General features: G+C 44.7%; 1 protein-coding gene across 1 annotated transcript; it reads right to left on the bottom strand.

The window, feature by feature from the left end:
- Positions 1–12,900: 12,900 nt before the first annotated feature.
- On the bottom strand, positions 12,901–17,985 carry LOC138299124 (tumor necrosis factor-like). Its single transcript, XM_069237169.1, has 4 exons — positions 17,302–17,985; positions 16,671–16,713; positions 15,749–15,814; positions 12,901–14,690 (listed from the first exon to the last, which is right to left on the bottom strand). Exons 1-4 carry the CDS (start codon positions 17,494–17,496, stop codon positions 14,281–14,283), a joined length of 714 nt encoding a protein of 237 aa, XP_069093270.1. The 5' UTR covers positions 17,497–17,985; the 3' UTR covers positions 12,901–14,280.
- Between the last annotated feature and the right edge of the window lie 233 nt (positions 17,986–18,218).

An 18,218-nucleotide genomic window follows, 5' to 3' on the forward strand; every position in this document is an offset into this window, starting at 1 on the left:
GAGAGCGTGCTTTTGAGGTAAATGTTTTTGTGAGGAAAAGTAGATGTCGCATGCATTTTTACAGATAACGAGTTGACTACAGATAATAATAATTCATGGCAAATAAGCATTTACAGATACAAGAAGTTTTGGCAGCTCTAAAGAGTTTACGGAAAGAACGAACTATTAGCAAATAAGCATTTTCAGATACAGAAAGTTCTTGAAAGCTCTAAAGAGCTTACGGAAGGAACAAACTATTAGCGAATAAGCATTTACAGATACAGGAAGCATTTGACAGCTCTAAATAGGTTATGGCAGGAACAAACTATTGACGAGTAAGCATTTACAGATACAGCATTTAAAAGACAGTCAAGAGGAAATCAATAACTCACCTAATTCAACCATAAATAACGATATCAAATCAAAGTATTCTGACAGATTGAAGTGCCTGCCCTAATTTTAGGGAAGTCAGATTTCCTCCTGAGCAGAATGGCAGAAGGAATTGATGTAAAGGCCTTAGCCACTATTTTAGAAGGACTGCAGAAGCAATTAAATAATACCATAGAAGAAACAGTCCAAATAAAACAATGAATAAATGAGTTAGGAAACACTTCCAAGATTAGTGATTCTACGTTTTCATAGACCCCTAGTCCACAGGTATATCTACTCAAGTAATTCATTCTATTTCCCCTATTATTCCCCTGGCCGAACCTTAGCATTTTGGTGGAGATCCAAATAAGGCGCACATTTTTTTAACTCAATGCTCACTACATTTTTTATGTAGACCCGTCATTTTTTCCGAAGACCAATCCAAAGTGGCATTTATATTGTCTTATCTGACAGGTGATGCAGATGCATGGTCCATGCCAATTGTTTCCAGAAATGATCCAGTTTTATATAATTTTCAAAATTTCAAAGAAGAGTTCTTAAGAATATTTGATAGCTGAACAGCAGCTCAAGCCACTGACAATGAACTGTTGGAAATTAAGCAAGGTAATAAAGAACTAGTAGCTTATCTGGCTCATTTTAATAAACTCATAGTAGAAACCGCTTGGCCAGAGTCAAAAAGAGCCGCCATATTCTATAGTGGATTGAAGGATGAATTGAAAGATGATTTGGCGCAAATTCCGAACAGACCCACTGAAATCTCAGAATTAATCGATCTTGTACTGCAGATTGACCATCGGTTAACTGAACGAAGAGCAGAAAAAAAAGGAGAGATTATCGGCCTCTCTCTCTGAGATTCGATAGAGTAAAAAACTGATCATACAAGAGTAAGAGAAAGAATAACAGTGGAAGAGCTAATGAAAATTAGTTCCATTCGAGGTCCGTTATCTAAGGACGAGAAGGAAAAACGAAAAATTTATCAACTGTGTTTATACTGTGGTGCATCTGGACATTTTGTTAAAAATTGCCCCAAGAAACCAAAGACTGTTCAGTCAGGAAAGAGCCAGCTTCATCAGTAGGGGGAGTTGTCCTGGTGAAAGCAGAACCCAAGACAACTCCCTCAGAGCAGCGAGTGGTCAAAACCTTACAGACAGCAGCTTCACATTTGGTACAAACCATATCAGTCAAGATGCCTGAGAAGGAAATTCAGGGAATATCGGTTATGATTGATTCTGGAGCTACAGGCAATTTTTGTGACATCAAATATGCTCGTAAGATGGGAATTTGATTTGTCAAGAAATCAACTCTGGAAGTAGTAAGAGCAGTAAATGGCACCAATCTTTCTTCAGGTCCAATTACTCATGAAACGGAACCAATTCAATTGCAAGGCTTTGGTGGACATCAACAACTGATCATTTTTAATTTAATAGATGCTCCACAATTTCAATTAATTCTGGGTCTGCCTTGGCTTACTGAACATAATCTTCACATTGATTAGAGAAAGAGAACAATAGAAATGAATTCCTCCTACTGTAAAGAGTATTGCTTTCATGGTGAAGTAGGAACGTTCACAAAGTCCCAAGCAGCCTCCTTATCATCACATTCTCCAATGATTTGTGCACTTGGAACAACAGAAATCCCGAAGGAATATGAAGATTTATTTACAGTCTTTGACAAAAAGGAGGCTGAGAAACTGCCGCTACACCGACCATATGACTGCAAGATTGAATTGGAGCCCGGAGCTGTATTGCCATGTAGTTGAATATATGCATTGACCGAAGCAGAGAACCAACATTTGAAGGAGTATTTAGATCAATATCTTGCTAATGGGGTTATTCGCCCTTCTCAATATCCGGTTTCATCCCCACTGTTTTTCATACTAAAGAAGAATGGGGGACTTCGGCCTTGCATTGATTACCGAGCCCTCAATCAAGTTACCATCAATGATCGATACCCACTGCCTTTGGTGTCAGTTTTATTAGATCAAATAAAAACTGCAAAAATTTACACCAAATTAGATCTGCGAGGGGCATATCATTTGATACGGGTGGCATCTGGTAATGAATGGAAGACAGCCTTTCGAACTCGTTATGAATTATTTGAATATCAAGTGATGCCATATGGATTATGCAATGCTCCTGGAACTTTTCAGCATTTTGTCAATGACATATTACGAGAATTTCTAAACAGATTCGCTGTGGTATATATAGATGATATTCTGATTTTTTCTGACAATCTGCAGGAACATGTTTCTCATGTTCGATCCATCCTTACGAGACTACAAGAGCATCATCTTTATGTGAAACTGGAGAAGTGTGCATTCCATGTAGAACGAGTAGAGCTCCTAGGATTCATTTTATCTCCAGAAGGAGTTAGCATGGACCCAGCTAAGAGATAGACAGTTCACAATTAGTCTTCTCCTTGTAATTTTAAAGAAATCCAGAGTTTCTTGGGGTCGCTAATTTTTATCGAAGATTCATATCCAACTTTTCGTGAACTGTCACTCCCATCACTCGTTTGTTTAAAAAAAGGAGTGAAGTTTGAGTGGACAAAAGAAGCAGATAACACTTTTAATTTCTTGAAAAACTCCTTCACCACAGCTCCAATATTGTTCCACCCCAATCCAGATGAGCCTTATTATGTGGAGGCAGATGCTTCAGACGTCGCCATAGGAGGCATTCTTTCCCAGCGTCCTAGAGATACAGGTCCATTGCACCCAGTTGCCTTCTTCTCTCGAAAATTATCTCCGCCAGAGATAAACTATTCAATTGCAGATCCAAGCTTTTGGCAGTCAAAGAAACCTTACGTGAGTGGAGACATTATATCTTGGGAGCTAATTATAAAGTGGCAGTCTACACAGACCACCAAAATCTACAGTTTTTAAAATCAGCTCGTACATTAACAGCAAGACAACTGCGTTGGTCCCTTTATTTTGTAGACTTCGATTTTGTTATGACCTTTCGACCAGGAAAAGCTAATGGCAAGGCAGATGCTCTGTCTCGAATTGATATTGGTACATCTAAAGAGCTTCCAGAAAAAGATCCAATCACTCCACATGAGAAGTTTTTATTAACCATTCATTATTCAGACTTGACCAAATAAATCCAAGAAAATTTAACACCCGAAGGAATGCTGAAGTGATCCAAAGAAGACACAGAAAGAGTAATCAAGAATGGCTTGCCATATTATAAAGGTGCACTGTATGTGCTGACTTTGGAACTGCAGGAAAAATGTCTTCAGGCCTGTCATGATAACCAGTTGGCTGGACATAAAGGAATGCAAAAGACTCAGAATTTGATACAACTAAATTTTTGAGGGCCGCAAATGAAAATTCAGATAAGACAAAATGTGTCAACTTGTGAATAATGCCAAACAGGGAAATCCAGCAGAACAGCTCCACACGGTCTTTTAAGACCATTACCCACAGCACCCCATCCTTGGCATACTGTTACAATGGATCTCATTGTAGATCTCCCTCGTAGTCAAGGTTTTAACACTATCTTGGTTTTTGTGGACACTTTCACTAACATGGCACACTTCATTCCATTAAAATAAATTCCTCGGGCCCCACAAGTTGGCCAGTTGTTTACAGAACATATAGTACGTGCTCATGGGACTCCAAAAATTCTTGTTTCTGACAGGGGGCCCCAATTTGTTTCTCGCTTTTGGAAGTCATTTACTAAGCGATTAGGAATTGAGTCAAGTTTTTCTACTGGTTATCGTCATGAAACAGATGGGCAAACAGAGAGAGTGAATCAAGAATCAGAACCATATTTAAGGCTCTATTTGTTTTTATTCAAGAGAAGGAATGGCCAGAGTTGGTTTGGGCAGCTGAATTTGCTTATAATAAAGCTGTCCATTCCACCACTGGGTTCACCCCCTTTTATCTAAATCAAGGTAGGCATCCTAATGTAATTTTAGGTAAGGAAGATGACTCAGTGCCTGCAGCAGAAGAGATGGTAAAGAGATTGCAGAACACATTAGTTAGCGCTAGGAAAAACATTATGTAAGCAAAAGACTCATATAAAGCTCAGGCAGATAGGAAAAGAAGAGAAAGTCAAATTTTTGCAAGAGGAGACATAGGCCCTCATTCTGACCTTGGCGGGCGGCGGAGGCCGCCCGCCAAAGTCCCGCCGTCAGGTTACCGTTCCGCGGTCGAAAGACCGCGGCGGTAATTCTGACTTTCCCGCTGGGCTGGCGGGCGGTCGCCTTCAGACCGCCAGCCAGCCCAGCGGGAAAGAGGCTTCCACGATGAAGCCGGCTCGGAATCGAGCCGGCGGAGTGGAAGCTGTGCGACGGGTGCAGTTGCACCCGTCGCGTATTTCACTGTCTGCGCAGCAGACAGTGAAATACATGTAGGGGCCCTCTTACGGGGGCCCCTGCAATGCCCATGCCAGTGGCATGGGCACTGCAGGGGCCCCCAGGGGCCCCGCGACCCCCCCTACCGCCATCCGGATCTCGGCGGTCCGACCGCCGGGATCTGGATGGCGGTAGGGGGGGTCGGAATCCCCGCGGCGGTGCAGCAAGCTGCGCCGCCGCGGAGGATTCAATGGGGCCGCGGTACACTGGCGGGACCCCGCCAGTGGTGCCGGTCCGACCGCGGCTTTACCGCCGCGGTCGGAATCCCCAATGGAGCACCGCCGGCCTGTCGGCGGTGCTCCCGCGGTCCTCCGCCCTGGCGGTCAAAGACCGCCAGGGTCAGAATGACCACCATAGTTTGGTTATCTACTCGTCATTTACATCTCAAAGGAAACCGAAAATTTCAGCCACGATTCATAGGTCCATTTAAAGTAGACAAGATGATCAATCCAGATGCAGTTAAATTGCAGTTGCCATCACATCTAAAGATACATCCAGTTTTTCATGTTTTCCTTGCTAAAGATGAGTCCTCCAAATTTGCGTCAAAACACTCCTCCGAGTCCTATTCAGATTAGCTCTGCAGAGGAGTATGGGGTCAATCAAATTTTAGATTCCAAAATATGTAAAGGCAAGCTATACTACCTGATTGGAAAGATTATGGTCCACAGGAACGATTTTGGGAATCTCAGGATTACGTACATGCCGCAAGATTAATTAAAAACTTTCACAGAACCTATCCAAACAAACCTAAATCGGACAACTGTTCCTTGAGGGGGAGTACTGTCATGACCCCCTAAAACCTGTGATTTTGTAACTGTAAAACATCTAAGAAAAGCAATAAGGATGCTGGCAAAAAGGTATCCACAGTGGAGACAGCGACGTCCTAGCTGGAAGAAGGTTTTCCAAGCTGTATTGCATTTGTTACAAAGAAAAGGCCAAAGAGAGGAATCCAAGATGGCCGACGAGAATCCAGAGAGTTAAGTTGTAGTATGAGTGTTGCATTCAGTTTAGTTGCTAGGATACGCGTGCGCCGCTTGGAAGCTTCGCACTGCAACTGTGGTCTGACAGGAATCCAGATGTGTGGAGAGAGCGCGCTTTCGAGGTAAACATTTTTGTGAGGAAAACTAGATGTTGCATGCATTTTTACAGATAACGAGTTGATTGCAGATAATAATAATTCATGGCAAATAAACATTAACAGATACAAGAAGTTTTGACAGCTTTAAAGAGTTTACGGAAGGAATGAACTATTAGCAAATAAGCATTGACAGATACAGAATGTTCTTGACAGCTCTAAAGAGCTTACGGAAGGAACAAACTATTAGCAAACAAGCATTTACAGATACAGGGAGCTTCTGTCAGATCTAAAAAGGTTACGGCAGGAACGAACTATTGATGAGTAAGCATTTACAGATGCAGCATTTAAAAGACAGTCAAGAGGAAATCGATACCTCACCTAATTCAACCATAAATAACAATGTATATATATATATATATATATATATAGCAGCCCAACAAATTAATTAAGAACGTGCAGAGAACCGTATTCAGAATGGAAAATGTCATCACATAAGTAAAGAAGCTGACAACTCTTAGTGTTTATTTGATAACTATTCCACGAAGTTCATTATCATATCCATAACACTCAAATACACCAACAGAGAGAGACAAGACCTCAGGGATCTCAGGGTGGGTGAGAATAACATTGAATGTCAGAGAGAATAAAAGGTTAATTAATATGAAAGTATATTAACTGATAATAGTGTGCCCCTAGTGATTATGAATGTCATTTTTTCAGGTGGCATTATCCAGTCATATAAGAAGTGAGGCGGCAGACTGAAAAATTGACGAACTATCATCTCTGAGGCAGTGTCTCTGAATCCCATTCCCATTTCCCCTTCCAAGGTGCTCAATACGAAGATTCTAACTTGTTGCAAGTAGTCTGGGTTGGGCCTGAGTATTTATCATCTGCTCCTGAGGAAATCAAATCAAGGTATTCTGACAGGTATTTGTTGAAATTGGCTGATGGAAATGTCTTGAGTGTAAGGGAAGTGCTACATTTTCCAGAATCTGTGCTGGACAAACAACCAACGGTAGCCATGAGGAGACAAGAGCATCTCACTGATGTGGAAGGAAATTAAGGAAATGTTGGTGTATGAGTGAAATGACTTAAGAAAGTATCAGTGTGCTTGGAAGACTTTAAAAACCAGCCAGTGAACCACATATGTGCTGACATAAGAACATTTCATTTTATTGTATGCAATGACACTGTGCACATCTGTTAGTTATTAACAGTTAATTTCTAAAACTATACATTATTATTATTATATTGTAAAATTATTTAAAGGAAGAGGATATGTAACATTATGCCAACTGGTGGTCTTGGTCAGAGATCTAGTGTTTAAGTCATCCATGCTCTGTTGCATTCTAGAGTGAAGTTTGGAAGATGGGGGGTTACGCTCTAGATCAGGTGCTCTCTGTGTGGCTGGCATCTTTGAGCTATCTTGGAGTATGTCAAAAGTTTTGACAGGGACGTAGCATCAAGGAGGAGGGGTTTGGGGTGTCACACCCCCCCTAATAAATGTATTTTGTGAGAAATAGTTGGGTGCAGGTGCTTTCAGTCAGGTATGGTGAGGTGTCTGTCGGATTTCAGCAGGAATTGTTACACACGCAGACAAAAATGCACACACGCTCTCTTCCTCTGTCTGTTTGGAAATACTTCAAAAATGTTGGTTATTTCACAAAATAATGTGCTTTTTCTCACTTAGTACCCCAACCATTATGCAATCTGCTCCCCTTTCACTGCCCCTTAAGCCCCTATTATGCGCCCTGCTTGTCCTATAATGTATTGTACCATTATGTGCCATTATGATTGTTGGTAGGGTGACCAGAATTTTAAAGTAAAAGAACTGGACATTTCATAAAAATAGAAAAAGGACTACAAGTGTACCTCAATGAGCGTGCTGAATGGCAACCCTTATCAGCACAGAATCACAGCAGAGGCACTAAGAAAATAAATAAAATGCAATTTTTAAAGCCAGTATCATGCCTGTAAATTAAATTGCTTTCTTTGAACAACTACTAATTATTCTTACTTTAGAAAAAATAGAAGGCACCTCCAACCGTTTTCAGTCTACCCTCTCTAAAAAATGGGACATGAGCTACATTTCCTGAAATCAGCTGGGACAGCTGTGAAAAAACGGGACTGTCCTGGCAAATCCGGAACGCCTGGTCACCTTATTGTTGGGAAATCTGAAGCTCCCCCTCCCCCCAGTCTTACAGACCAAGGTACGTCCCTGTGCTCTGTCTTGTGTTTTATTGTAGCTTGCATGTGGAGTATATTGTATAGGTGCATCTGAAGTATTGCAGTTACATATTTTATTTTAAAATGTATGTCACTGTTGCCACAGGACATTTAAAGTAAGCATTGACAAGGCCAATAGTTCCGGCGTGCATTTTGAGTTCCCCCTAAAAAAAAAATTATACTGCTGGAACGAAAAAATGAAACAAAACATGCTTGCTTTATGTATGCAATGCAACTATTAGATTAGTAATTAAATGTGTGAGTATTTCCAAGATGGAAAACAGTCCCTCGTGCATTGCAATGCAAGCATTTCTTATATAACCGTGCACTTTGGATATATTTTTAGGCTGCTTTTCTGTTTCATGATGAGCATGTTTTTGTGACAACTTATTTCGATAACAGGTGAGAGATGTAATAAATATATTTCTGATACTGATAAATACACTCTCAGTCAGAGCATTTTTTTTATTTTGAATTTGGCAGGCTATTCCCTGTATGGCTGGAGGGTGCAGGCTCCATATTCTGCCAAATTTAGGGCCTGATTCACAAAGGTAAACTTAGACCAAAAGCATTAATATGAGTAAAGTTAGACTTTAGGTCTAAACTTAGACTTTTGGTCTAAGTTTACCTTTGTGAATCGAGCCCAGTGAGTTTGCTATCCAGTAGGCAGCCTTTATATTTTTTAACCTGAATCTTGCTTCGAAGGTGTAAGCTGTTTTATAGAGAAAAAACAGCCACAGCAAGCCTGTCAGGGCAGACCTGCTTATACTTTTTCTTAAAACAGACCCAAAGGGGGTTCTTTATTTGGAAGAAACAAAAGTAATGTTCCCTTCGTACTGGAAGTATTGTCCTAGGGCGTGAGGACATTTGTCAACTTTTTCTTTCAGAGAAAAGGTGTGGTTTACATGGTGGCCCCAGACATGTTGGTGGGTGTAGCTTTAAGGCTGGGGGATCAGGACATCTCAGTGCTGATGTGAGTTCTGACTAGCTCACACTTTATGCCGCAGTTCTTCCAACGTAGGGTAACAAGTCATCTTGTTCCGACGGTCCCATTTTCCTAATGCTTGTCCCATTTTCTCAAAATGAAATGCATGCCCTGGTTTGAGGGATGGTCCAGGTCAGCAGATGTAAATTCTGCCAAAGCTTGAAAATCTATCAGACATGTCTAAGGTAGGCATCCCTTGATCAGCACAGCAGCTGATTCCTTATTGTCTCTGAAAGAAGTGGTATCAGCCAACACTGACGTGTGACATGGCATGTCCAAGCCCATCAAACAGTTGCATCCTGTGCTTTGTATTTTTGCATGCAACGCAAATGACACATTTCCTGAAACAAGGACTAGTAGTGTGCATACTGTAAGGCAGCTCAGCTACTCCACGTGGATTACATTCCTAGCTCTTCACTCAACAACTCACATTCAGTTGTCTTTAGTCGAAGTATGCTAATTTAGTGTGGATCACAACATTTGTCTTTATTTTTTACGCCGTGATTACCACGAAAATACCAATATGTTTGCTTTTGAGGTGTAAATATTGCTGTTAGTTTAAGAGAAGTGTACAAAACAATGTCTTGGAAGCTGCGTGTTACTGCAGTCTTACACTGGTGAGTCTCATTGGTGTACCCATAGCTTCCTCTTAGCATGTTGTAGTCCTACTTCTATATCTGCAGCCTGTTCCAAGAACCTCAGCACTTTGCCTCTGGAAGAAAAATTTCACCCGAGGAGGAGAGTGAAAAGATTTTGAGAACCAAAGTATTGTGAAGGTAAGTGGATATCAGTAAGTATAGACGTAGCTATTTTATTTTCCACATGTGTCCATGTTATATGTATTTTCAGTGTACAACTCACCCAAGAGGGCATCCTGGTACTGAAGAAGGAGCTGCGTTGACCGATCCATGCTCGGGGCTAGGTAAAGAGCTAGGACATCAGTTTCTTGCGGAAAAATGTGGCAGCATTCTTTTTGTTCCCCACAACCCCAGGGGCTGGATGGGGGATTACCCCAATCTACCCCCAAGGGGAGGGGAAAAAAAATCACTAGACACCAGGGAAATGTTGTTAAAAAATGTATAGGAGTGGGAGCTGCCCACCACGGGTATGGCCATACCTCCACCCTAAAAAATGCAGCGTCTTTCTGCCTTCCTGGAGAGTGGTGGTTGGGGGGTGGATAGGTGTGATTATCCACAATCTGTCCCAGCCATGCACCAGGGCATCCAGGGGTGGATGGGGTAATTATCCTCCCCGGGGGGAGAAAGCCATTAGACACCAGGGTAAATAAAAAAGAATGTAAGCATCGAGCCATACCCCCACCCCAGAAGGGGCAATAGTGTATTTCTGATAGGTTTATCAAATTGGGGAGAATGCTCCAAATCTGTACCCTGGGGAGAGTAGAAAGTCCACCTAACACCAAGGAATTTTGCCTTTGGGGCAATAGAAAATGATGCCGGAGTTGTTGCGCTCTGGCATTAGGCACATACCTGCCCAAAAGTGCACAAACAAGTCTTTGTGTCTCCCCGAGGGACAGAAAGGGAGTTTGCCTTTAATTTGCCCCAGGGAGGCAAAAAGCCCCCTACACACCAAGGAAATAAAAACCGTGCTAAAACAAAAAAAGGAAGGTGCAACTTACCCTGGCATCGAGCCACACCCCTGCCCCAGTAGGAGCAATGTGGTCTTCCTGCCCCATGGAAGTAGATAAGAGGTTTTCCCCAATGGGGAAGAATGCCCCAAATCTGCCTACCCTGGGGGTAGAAAGCCCACTGACACCAGGGATTTTGCATTTGGGGCCAAAAAAAGTGCCACATCCCAAACCCACAAGGGACAAACCAGTCTTTTTGCCCGACCCAGAGGCACACAGGCGGTTTTCCCCCATTTTCCCCTAGGGGGTAGTAAGGCAGGAATTTATTTGTGTAATAAATAATGGGTTGGGTCAGGTCCCTTCTAACATCAGGCCCCACACTCACCCCTAAATTATTAACAGACTTTCTGCTCCTCTGCCTAGTAAAATATCCTATCCCAATGACATGCGAGAGAACATTTGAGTTTTTGGGTTGTTGTTTTTAACATGGACCAGGAGAGTATGGCTAATTCCCGATACCGTCTCCACTTTCAGTGGTGAATGGCTGCACTGTCTGGGCTTGTGTAGGATGCCCCAGGGAAAAGCTACCTGACCTAGACAGCTCTGAAAACTGGACACCCAAAGGGGTCTAGAGCAGTATGCTTAGTGTAGATTATGTATCTTCTTACTCACAATACAATGCAAACCTCAAACTTTGACTAAAACACACCGTTTCGACACATTTCTGTGAGGAAAATGTATGGAATCTGCAGGGAACCACAAATTTCCTACCACCCTTTTGCTGCCTAGATCCAACTCAGGCACCCTTGTGCCGTCGTGCAACTGTGCCCGCATTCCAGACAAGAATGTCTTAATGCAGGAAGGGAAACCTTCCTGCAGAAAAACAATCCTCTGAGGCTTTTCTCTCTTTCTATGAGAGAGAGGAAAAAACAAGGAGACATAAAGATATGTCTCCTCATAACGCCTCACCTTTGGGCTATTAGCATTTTGAATCCTCCCCAGATCTACCAGTATTGGTAAATGTAGGAATGTGCCAGATCCATGGGTAAATGCACCAAAATCCATGGGTGGGGCGATGTGGGTGCCACCCTTGCGCCACACAATGATGTACAAGGGGAACGCAACTACAAAGTAAGATTTATCAAACACGCAATGTGGCCTTGCGTGGCCTGATAAATCTTACTTAGTAGTTGCGTCGCCCATCGTGTGGCACAATGGCGATGCAACTGAATGACAAATCTGCCTGTTAACTTTGTAGTACAATATTCTGCCAAGGCCTAGATGCCAAATACGGGTCATCAGGCCAAGGTTGGGTGTACTATGTACTGTTCTCGTACACTCTGCAAAAAATGTGACTCGCACCTCTTGAGTATTATGTCCAAACTGGAAGGCCTCTCCTGGAGCAGTCAGTGCAGTTCTGTAAGATAAACGTAGAACCTTCTACACAGTTGTGGAGGCCACATCTAGCTGTGTGGGTCAAGATCAGGAGAACTCTGTCCAGTGCTGAAAGCCACATCTGGAATATTTGGTTTCTTTCAAAAGATCATCTTTGGAGCATTGCACCTGCAGAATTGTGCCCAGTTTTAGAGAACTGAACTGGAATCTTGAACCTATTACAGAAGGCGCATCTGGAATGCTGTGGACAGCCCTGGAGACCCCTTCCGGGAGACCTTCCCGGGTTACTTCCGGAGCACCCAAGGAGACTCCTGCCCAGGAGCTCTGAATGCCAGATATGGTTGTTAGTCCAGTTTTAGAGGGGTCGTGAACTAACTGTAGGGCAGAGGTCTCCAAACGTTTTAATGCCGCGCCCCCCCAGTTGAAAAATAAAAATCATTGGGCCCCCCTCAGAATTTTTCACAATTATTTTATAAACATGGCAATGTTTAAATATGTCTAAACCTATTTAAACATTGCAGTTAAGTACTGTTACCTTTTCAAAACTGCAATAACATGCTTCTGCTTAAAACAAAGGCCTGTTATCTGTATAATATTTATTTTGGCCTGAGTCTGGGGCCCCCCCTGGGATCACTTCAGGCCCCCCTAGGGGGGCCCGCCCCCCAGTTTGAAGACCTCTGCTGTAGGGGATGGAGAGGTACAAGGAAGTGGTTGGGTTCCAAACCAGAGTGCAGGAAGACCTGAGGCACATGTGGGCGACTGTAGAAAGAGCGCTATGGAGGTGATGGGGAGTAACGGGGCTGTGGTGCTTCAGCAGGAATTGATAATGTGGACTGGCTTCAGCTGCCAGCCCTTCCCCGCTCTTGTTTCTGTGCCAGGAATGAATCTCACATTGAGAGGCTGGTGTATCGTCTCATTTCACATTTATTCCGTAGGTTTCAAGGCATCTCAGGCCACATACACAGAGTAGCACAGCTACCAATGACTGCAATTCGGACACACAAGTATATTTTCACATTTCCGTACAAGAAAATCAAACAAACAACCTCCTACGTGCCAAAGATATTTCAGCAATTCAAATGCATGATATTAATATAAATTAACGTTGATTGATATAAACAACTTGTGTTAATGTAACTCATAAGGTTGCAAAACCATATCTTTCAGATATACTCTGTAACCACAAGAACAGTAGCCAGAGATGTGCCTAAAACTGCACATATATATGTATAGAAAGCCCTAATAAATATTATAGGGACACAGTGGTGTGATAGGTCTCATCCCAACTTCTTGTTCCCATTGAGAGCAGCCTACGATAATGTAAGCATCAGTATGCAGTGTGACATCACATGTTAGCAAGTAGTGAGGGGAGGGATCGTGTGATTTACCTGTAGCAGTGTAACTCACACGCCAGAGGCATCCCATCACTGATTGTAAACTAAATGTGATAGTACGCAATAGACTTTCAGTGCATACAGTCCATTGGATGTAGTGGAACAGTGTTTCTGCCATTGGATGTAAATATTTGACCGGTCATCACACCAAAGGTCACTCGACTTAGTAGAGTGGTTTTAAAATAGCCACTGACGGCTCCTGTCATGTAATATACATAACCTATAATGTTTGCTCTCCCATTCCATGTGTTGATATCATGGAGTGGCAAAGCAGGCTAATAACACTGTGTTATTGTCTCTTACTGCTCCCCTACCAACACCCAATATACCCAATGTGATACACATGAGATGGGCATACATACTGCCATATTGGCTTCTTGAACGCAGATTGCAGAAAAAACTGTTAGCAACTTCGAGTTGGACCGCGCCAGGCCAGCCTGATGCCACCATCAACCAACAGCCTTTCCTTGAGCCAATGGAAGGCAGTATTTGATACCAAAAAACAGCAGTTTGAGACAAAAAACATAAAACAATTCTGTTGGTCACAAAAAAATAACATCACCATATATAAATAAATTAATAAATAAATATTAAATATAAATAAAATATTCTTCAAATATAAATAAACGATGAGAGTCCTAGCTCCTCTTTTCTTGCATCTTTTTTAAGGTGGTCTTTGTACTGTTTTTCTATTTTTAGTTTGTTCTTTTGCTGTTTCTTTTTCTTGGAGTTTTCTTTTCCTCTTTTTTCCTGGTTTTTCTTTTACTGTTTTTTTTCTTAATATGGTTTTTAAATGTTTCTTTTTTCGAAGTTTGTTCTTTTACAATGTTTGTTTTCTTTCGCTGTTTTGTTATTTTCACCTGTTCTCCTTCCCGTCTCGCACTTTTCTCCGTTACATTGCAATGGCCCCAAAGTAGTTCTGTGCCCCCTTAGGGTCCAGGTGGGATGGCTGGGAGGTTTCTGTGGAGAGCACATCACCCTCCTCCAGGCTGAAGACCCCTCCCTGGTAGATGGTCTCGTACCAGGGGTTTCCATTGTGGGTGGTGCCCTCGCAGGCTGACTTGATGGCACTCAGCAGAGGCTTTTGGATGGGGTAGGCCTCCGAGCGCTTGTGGACAGAGTGCGACAGGTAGAGGCTGCCACGGGGTGGACATTTGCCCCCGTAGTAGACAACCTGAGTGTAGACAAAGTAGAGGCCGCGGGAGGGGATGACCAGGTGGTTGTCTTCCAGCTTCATCCCATTCTCCAGGAAGGCGTAGCCCTTGTCTGAGATCCACTCCAGCTTCTTGTTGTTGAAGTCAGCTGCAAGGGAAGGAGCAAGGCCTGTTAAGGTGAGGGACCAAAGCAGGTTCTACTGCACAGGCGACCAAAGGAGCCAATCACTGGCAGCAGAACAGAGAGGAGTCTGGGAAACCAGGAGGACCAGAGGCGGGGAGAGATGGAGAGGAGGGAAGGAGGATGAGGGTGGAGAGGAGCAAAGAAGGAGCACTGGTAGAGAAACTACGGAAGGAAAGAGAGATGAGGGAGGGAAAGAGATGGGAGGAGAAGACTGAAAGAAAAGTAGTTCAGATAAGAGATGGGAGGAGATGGTACAGACGGATACAGGATAGTGAAGGAGATATGGGACGAGGGACGGGTGAAATCAAATGTGGAAGAAAGATGAATGGGAGGAAAGAAAGATAGGACACTGGACAGATGGAAGGAAAGAGAGAAGGACTGAAGATAGAGAAAACGATCAGATGACAGAAGAGAAGAGAGAGGGTGGATAGAGAAGGATTGGAGACTGGCTAAGGGATGGGCTGAAAGGATGAGAAATAGGAAGAAGGGAGGCCATGAGCAAAGAGATAGATGATGGGCAGACAGAGAGATGGAGAAGAGATGGGCAGAAAAGAAGGAAAGGGGATGGAAGGAAGAGACACAGAAGAAAAGAGGTGTGTGAGAGGGATAGGAAGTGGCTTAGAGGCATGGATGAATGTGTGCATCATAAAGATGGATGGAATCACGGTGAGCAGATGGAGAGAGCCTGACAGGTGGAAGGAAATAAGGGCCAAGAGTGGGGTGGATGGGAAACATGAGGGGCGGTAGATGCTTTGAAAAAGAAAGATGGCGAAAGACAGACCGGGAGTGGAAGCAATGTGGAGTAGACAGGGGGACACATACTGTTGGGTGATAGATGAGTAAAGAGAAGGGAAGAACGATGGATGGATGGATGATGGATGGATGGATGGATGGATGGGTGGATGGATGGATGAGCGGAGACACGAAGGTGAAGACAGAAGGTTTGGGTACAGAACATAAAGATGTGTGGGGGTAAAGAGAGAGGGAGAGGAGCAAAGACGCCGGGGAGGGCCTCTTCTTACCTATGAGGTGAGCTGCAGGCTTCTGCGACTCCATGGCCTGTAACTTGAGCTGCTGGGGGATGTGACCTGCAGGGAGGAAGAAGGGTCAGAGGTTAGAAACAGGTGGCAAAGGGCAAGAGCAGAACACTAAGACCGGAAACCCCCACAATGCAGCACCCACTTACACCTTACGGGGTCCCGAGACCCTCCCCATCCTCCTCACAAGCAGGTGTCTCTCAAGAAGAACATGGGCTACAGCAGGGGCCTCGCTTTCATAGAAAGAGGCTACCTGGGGCTCTTGAGAAGCATGGCGCTCGTGTGACCCCCCTGGGAAGGATGAAGGGCTGGCAGGAGGCCTCAGAGGGAGGCAAGTCTGAGCTCCTCGTGGTCTCTTCCTCACACGAATAAAATGCTGTCATCTCCCTAGAAGGATGAAGGGCTGGCGGGGGCTCCTCCTGTTATCTCCCTCAGAAGGATGAGAGGCTAACAGGGCCTTTCTGTAGGAGTTCCCTCGGCGGGATGCAAACCCTCCAGGAGCTCGGCATTGTATTTCCATTGGGGGGCATCGCAGAATTACGTTATCGTCCTAAGGGGTGAGCGGCGCCGGGAGGGAGCTCCGTGTGTTCTCTCCCTCGGTGGGAAACATGGGAGACGGAACCTTCTCGCGTTGTGTCGCTCAGAGAAACTGAAGGCATAAAGTACTCGTATCTACCTTACAGTGATGAAAAGTAGCCGTCTCAGCCCTGTTTTCATCAGAGTAAGCTGGGCGAGAGGCGGACAATTGGACCTCTTTTATCGACCCTGGGAAGGATGAAAGGCCGAGCATCTCATCCCGCCCGAACCCCTCTCGCTAGGATTTTAATCGAGGGCTTGCACGGACTAACAGATCCTTGCAGCAGGCGCTAGGTCGGAGGGTGTGCGATGTTTACATTCGAGTACTTACTTATATACTGCTCGGGGACTGGGTCAGCGTGTGTCGGGTCCTCCTGAAAAGCAAAACGAAAACATCACTTAGTAGGCGTCGGAGATACAGTCACATATCAAACAGGCATCCAGTTAGTGTACTCTCGCCCTTTCCCTGTTCTCCCTCTGCTATAACCCACACACTTGGAGAGGCTGCGAAGCGCTATGTACAGAGCGCGCGCTTGCACGTGCACTTCCTGGTCCACCCGGGCTCTCCAGGAGGATGCTCCTGCAGGGCCGGGGCCGGGCTGGACGCTCCACCCTCGGACTCTGCCCGGAAACTCCGGGGATGCTGAGTCCGGCGCTGCCAGCCTGCCGCGCCCGAGGGCGGCTGAGCTACCTGGGCTGACTCAGGGACAGGGCAGGTTTAACAGGCGCTTGGTGGAGATCTGAGGCCGAGTGAGTCCTGCACGGCTGAGTGCGGACTCTGTGGCCGCTCTTTACGTCGCTCCTAAGTCCTGAGACGTGCTTTTCATTATTGCCAAACACATAACTCCCAAGTCCTTCAAACAACCCCGACAAATAAAGGTTTTCAACAATTATAGCCCCGACTCTCTTTAGAATTAAGACCTAGAGTAAAGCTAAGTTGAATAGCACGAAAAATAACTTACATGCTTCGAGGAGCTGTGCGGCGAGGGAATTACATTGAAGAAAAGCAGCGCCAAGATCAAGGTGGCTCCAGCTAGCGCTGCGAAGGACACGCCAGCCAGCCACCGCCAGCACCGGTCGCAGCGCCGCTGGGCTTCGTCCCGGACCACCACCACCTGGCCCTTCTCCATCTCGAGGAGAAAGCTCTCGGTGCTCATGGCCCCGGGGTGGTCCTCAATGGATGAATGAATGAACGAGGACCTCGTTTCGACCAGCACGGCGAAGCCAATCACTCCAAGATGCTTCTTGTTTGAAGATGGAGCAACCTCGGTTAAGTCCTTCGCTTACACTTTCGTCGCCTTGCCACAACCCTCCAAGTGCCCTAGAGTGCTCTTAATTGGACTTATCGCCTCAAGGCACTTTGGGAAGTTCTTATCGGCTCCTTGCCCTTTAAGTTATCGTCTCGTTGCGCGTTAAGGTGTTCCTGTTGTGTTAAGTTGTTCTCGTTGCGCGTTAAGTTGTTCTTGTTGCGCGTTAAGTTGTTCTTGCTGCGCGTTAAGCTGCGCTTTGGTCTCGTCTTGGCTTCCCTTGATGTCTGTACCTGTTGTAGCCCACAGGGCTTTTGGTGGCCAGGCCGAGGCCGTCCCTTTTATGAGGATGCGCTCCTGGGTGTCGCTGCCCGGCAGACAATTCTCCATGACATCGCGCAAAGGAAAGGCGCCCATTCGCCAAGAGCCAGCTTCCTCTTTCTGTTTCAGCCGGCACCGGCCTCCCCGCCCCTTCCCTCCCCCGTCTTGCACCGAGCGAGTCAAAGAAAAAAAACACAACTAACCCAGATCAACAAAAGAAGAAGGAACAGTAAAAAGAGGAATTCATGCCGTGGAGGGGGAGCTGAAATGTCGAAAAACTTGCAATTTTGGAAAACGAGGTGTTGCTTCGG

The sequence above is a fragment of the Pleurodeles waltl genome, chromosome 6, assembly GCF_031143425.1.
Source record: "Pleurodeles waltl isolate 20211129_DDA chromosome 6, aPleWal1.hap1.20221129, whole genome shotgun sequence".
Classification (NCBI taxonomy): domain Eukaryota; kingdom Metazoa; phylum Chordata; class Amphibia; order Caudata; family Salamandridae; genus Pleurodeles; species Pleurodeles waltl.

Bases quoted from the DNA above. Each gene is read 5' to 3' on its own strand.
- LOC138299124 (XM_069237169.1), bottom strand. From the start codon at position 17,496: ATGAGCACCGAGAGCTTTCTCCTCGAGATGGAGAAGGGCCAGGTGGTG. The intron at 16,714-17,301 runs GTAAGTTATTTT...TTTGCTTTTCAG, and splicing joins CGCACAGCTCCTCGAAGCAT to GAGGACCCGACACACGCTGA. The intron at 14,691-15,748 runs GTAAGAAGAGGC...CTTCCCTTGCAG, and splicing joins GCCTGCAGCTCACCTCATAG to CTGACTTCAACAACAAGAAG.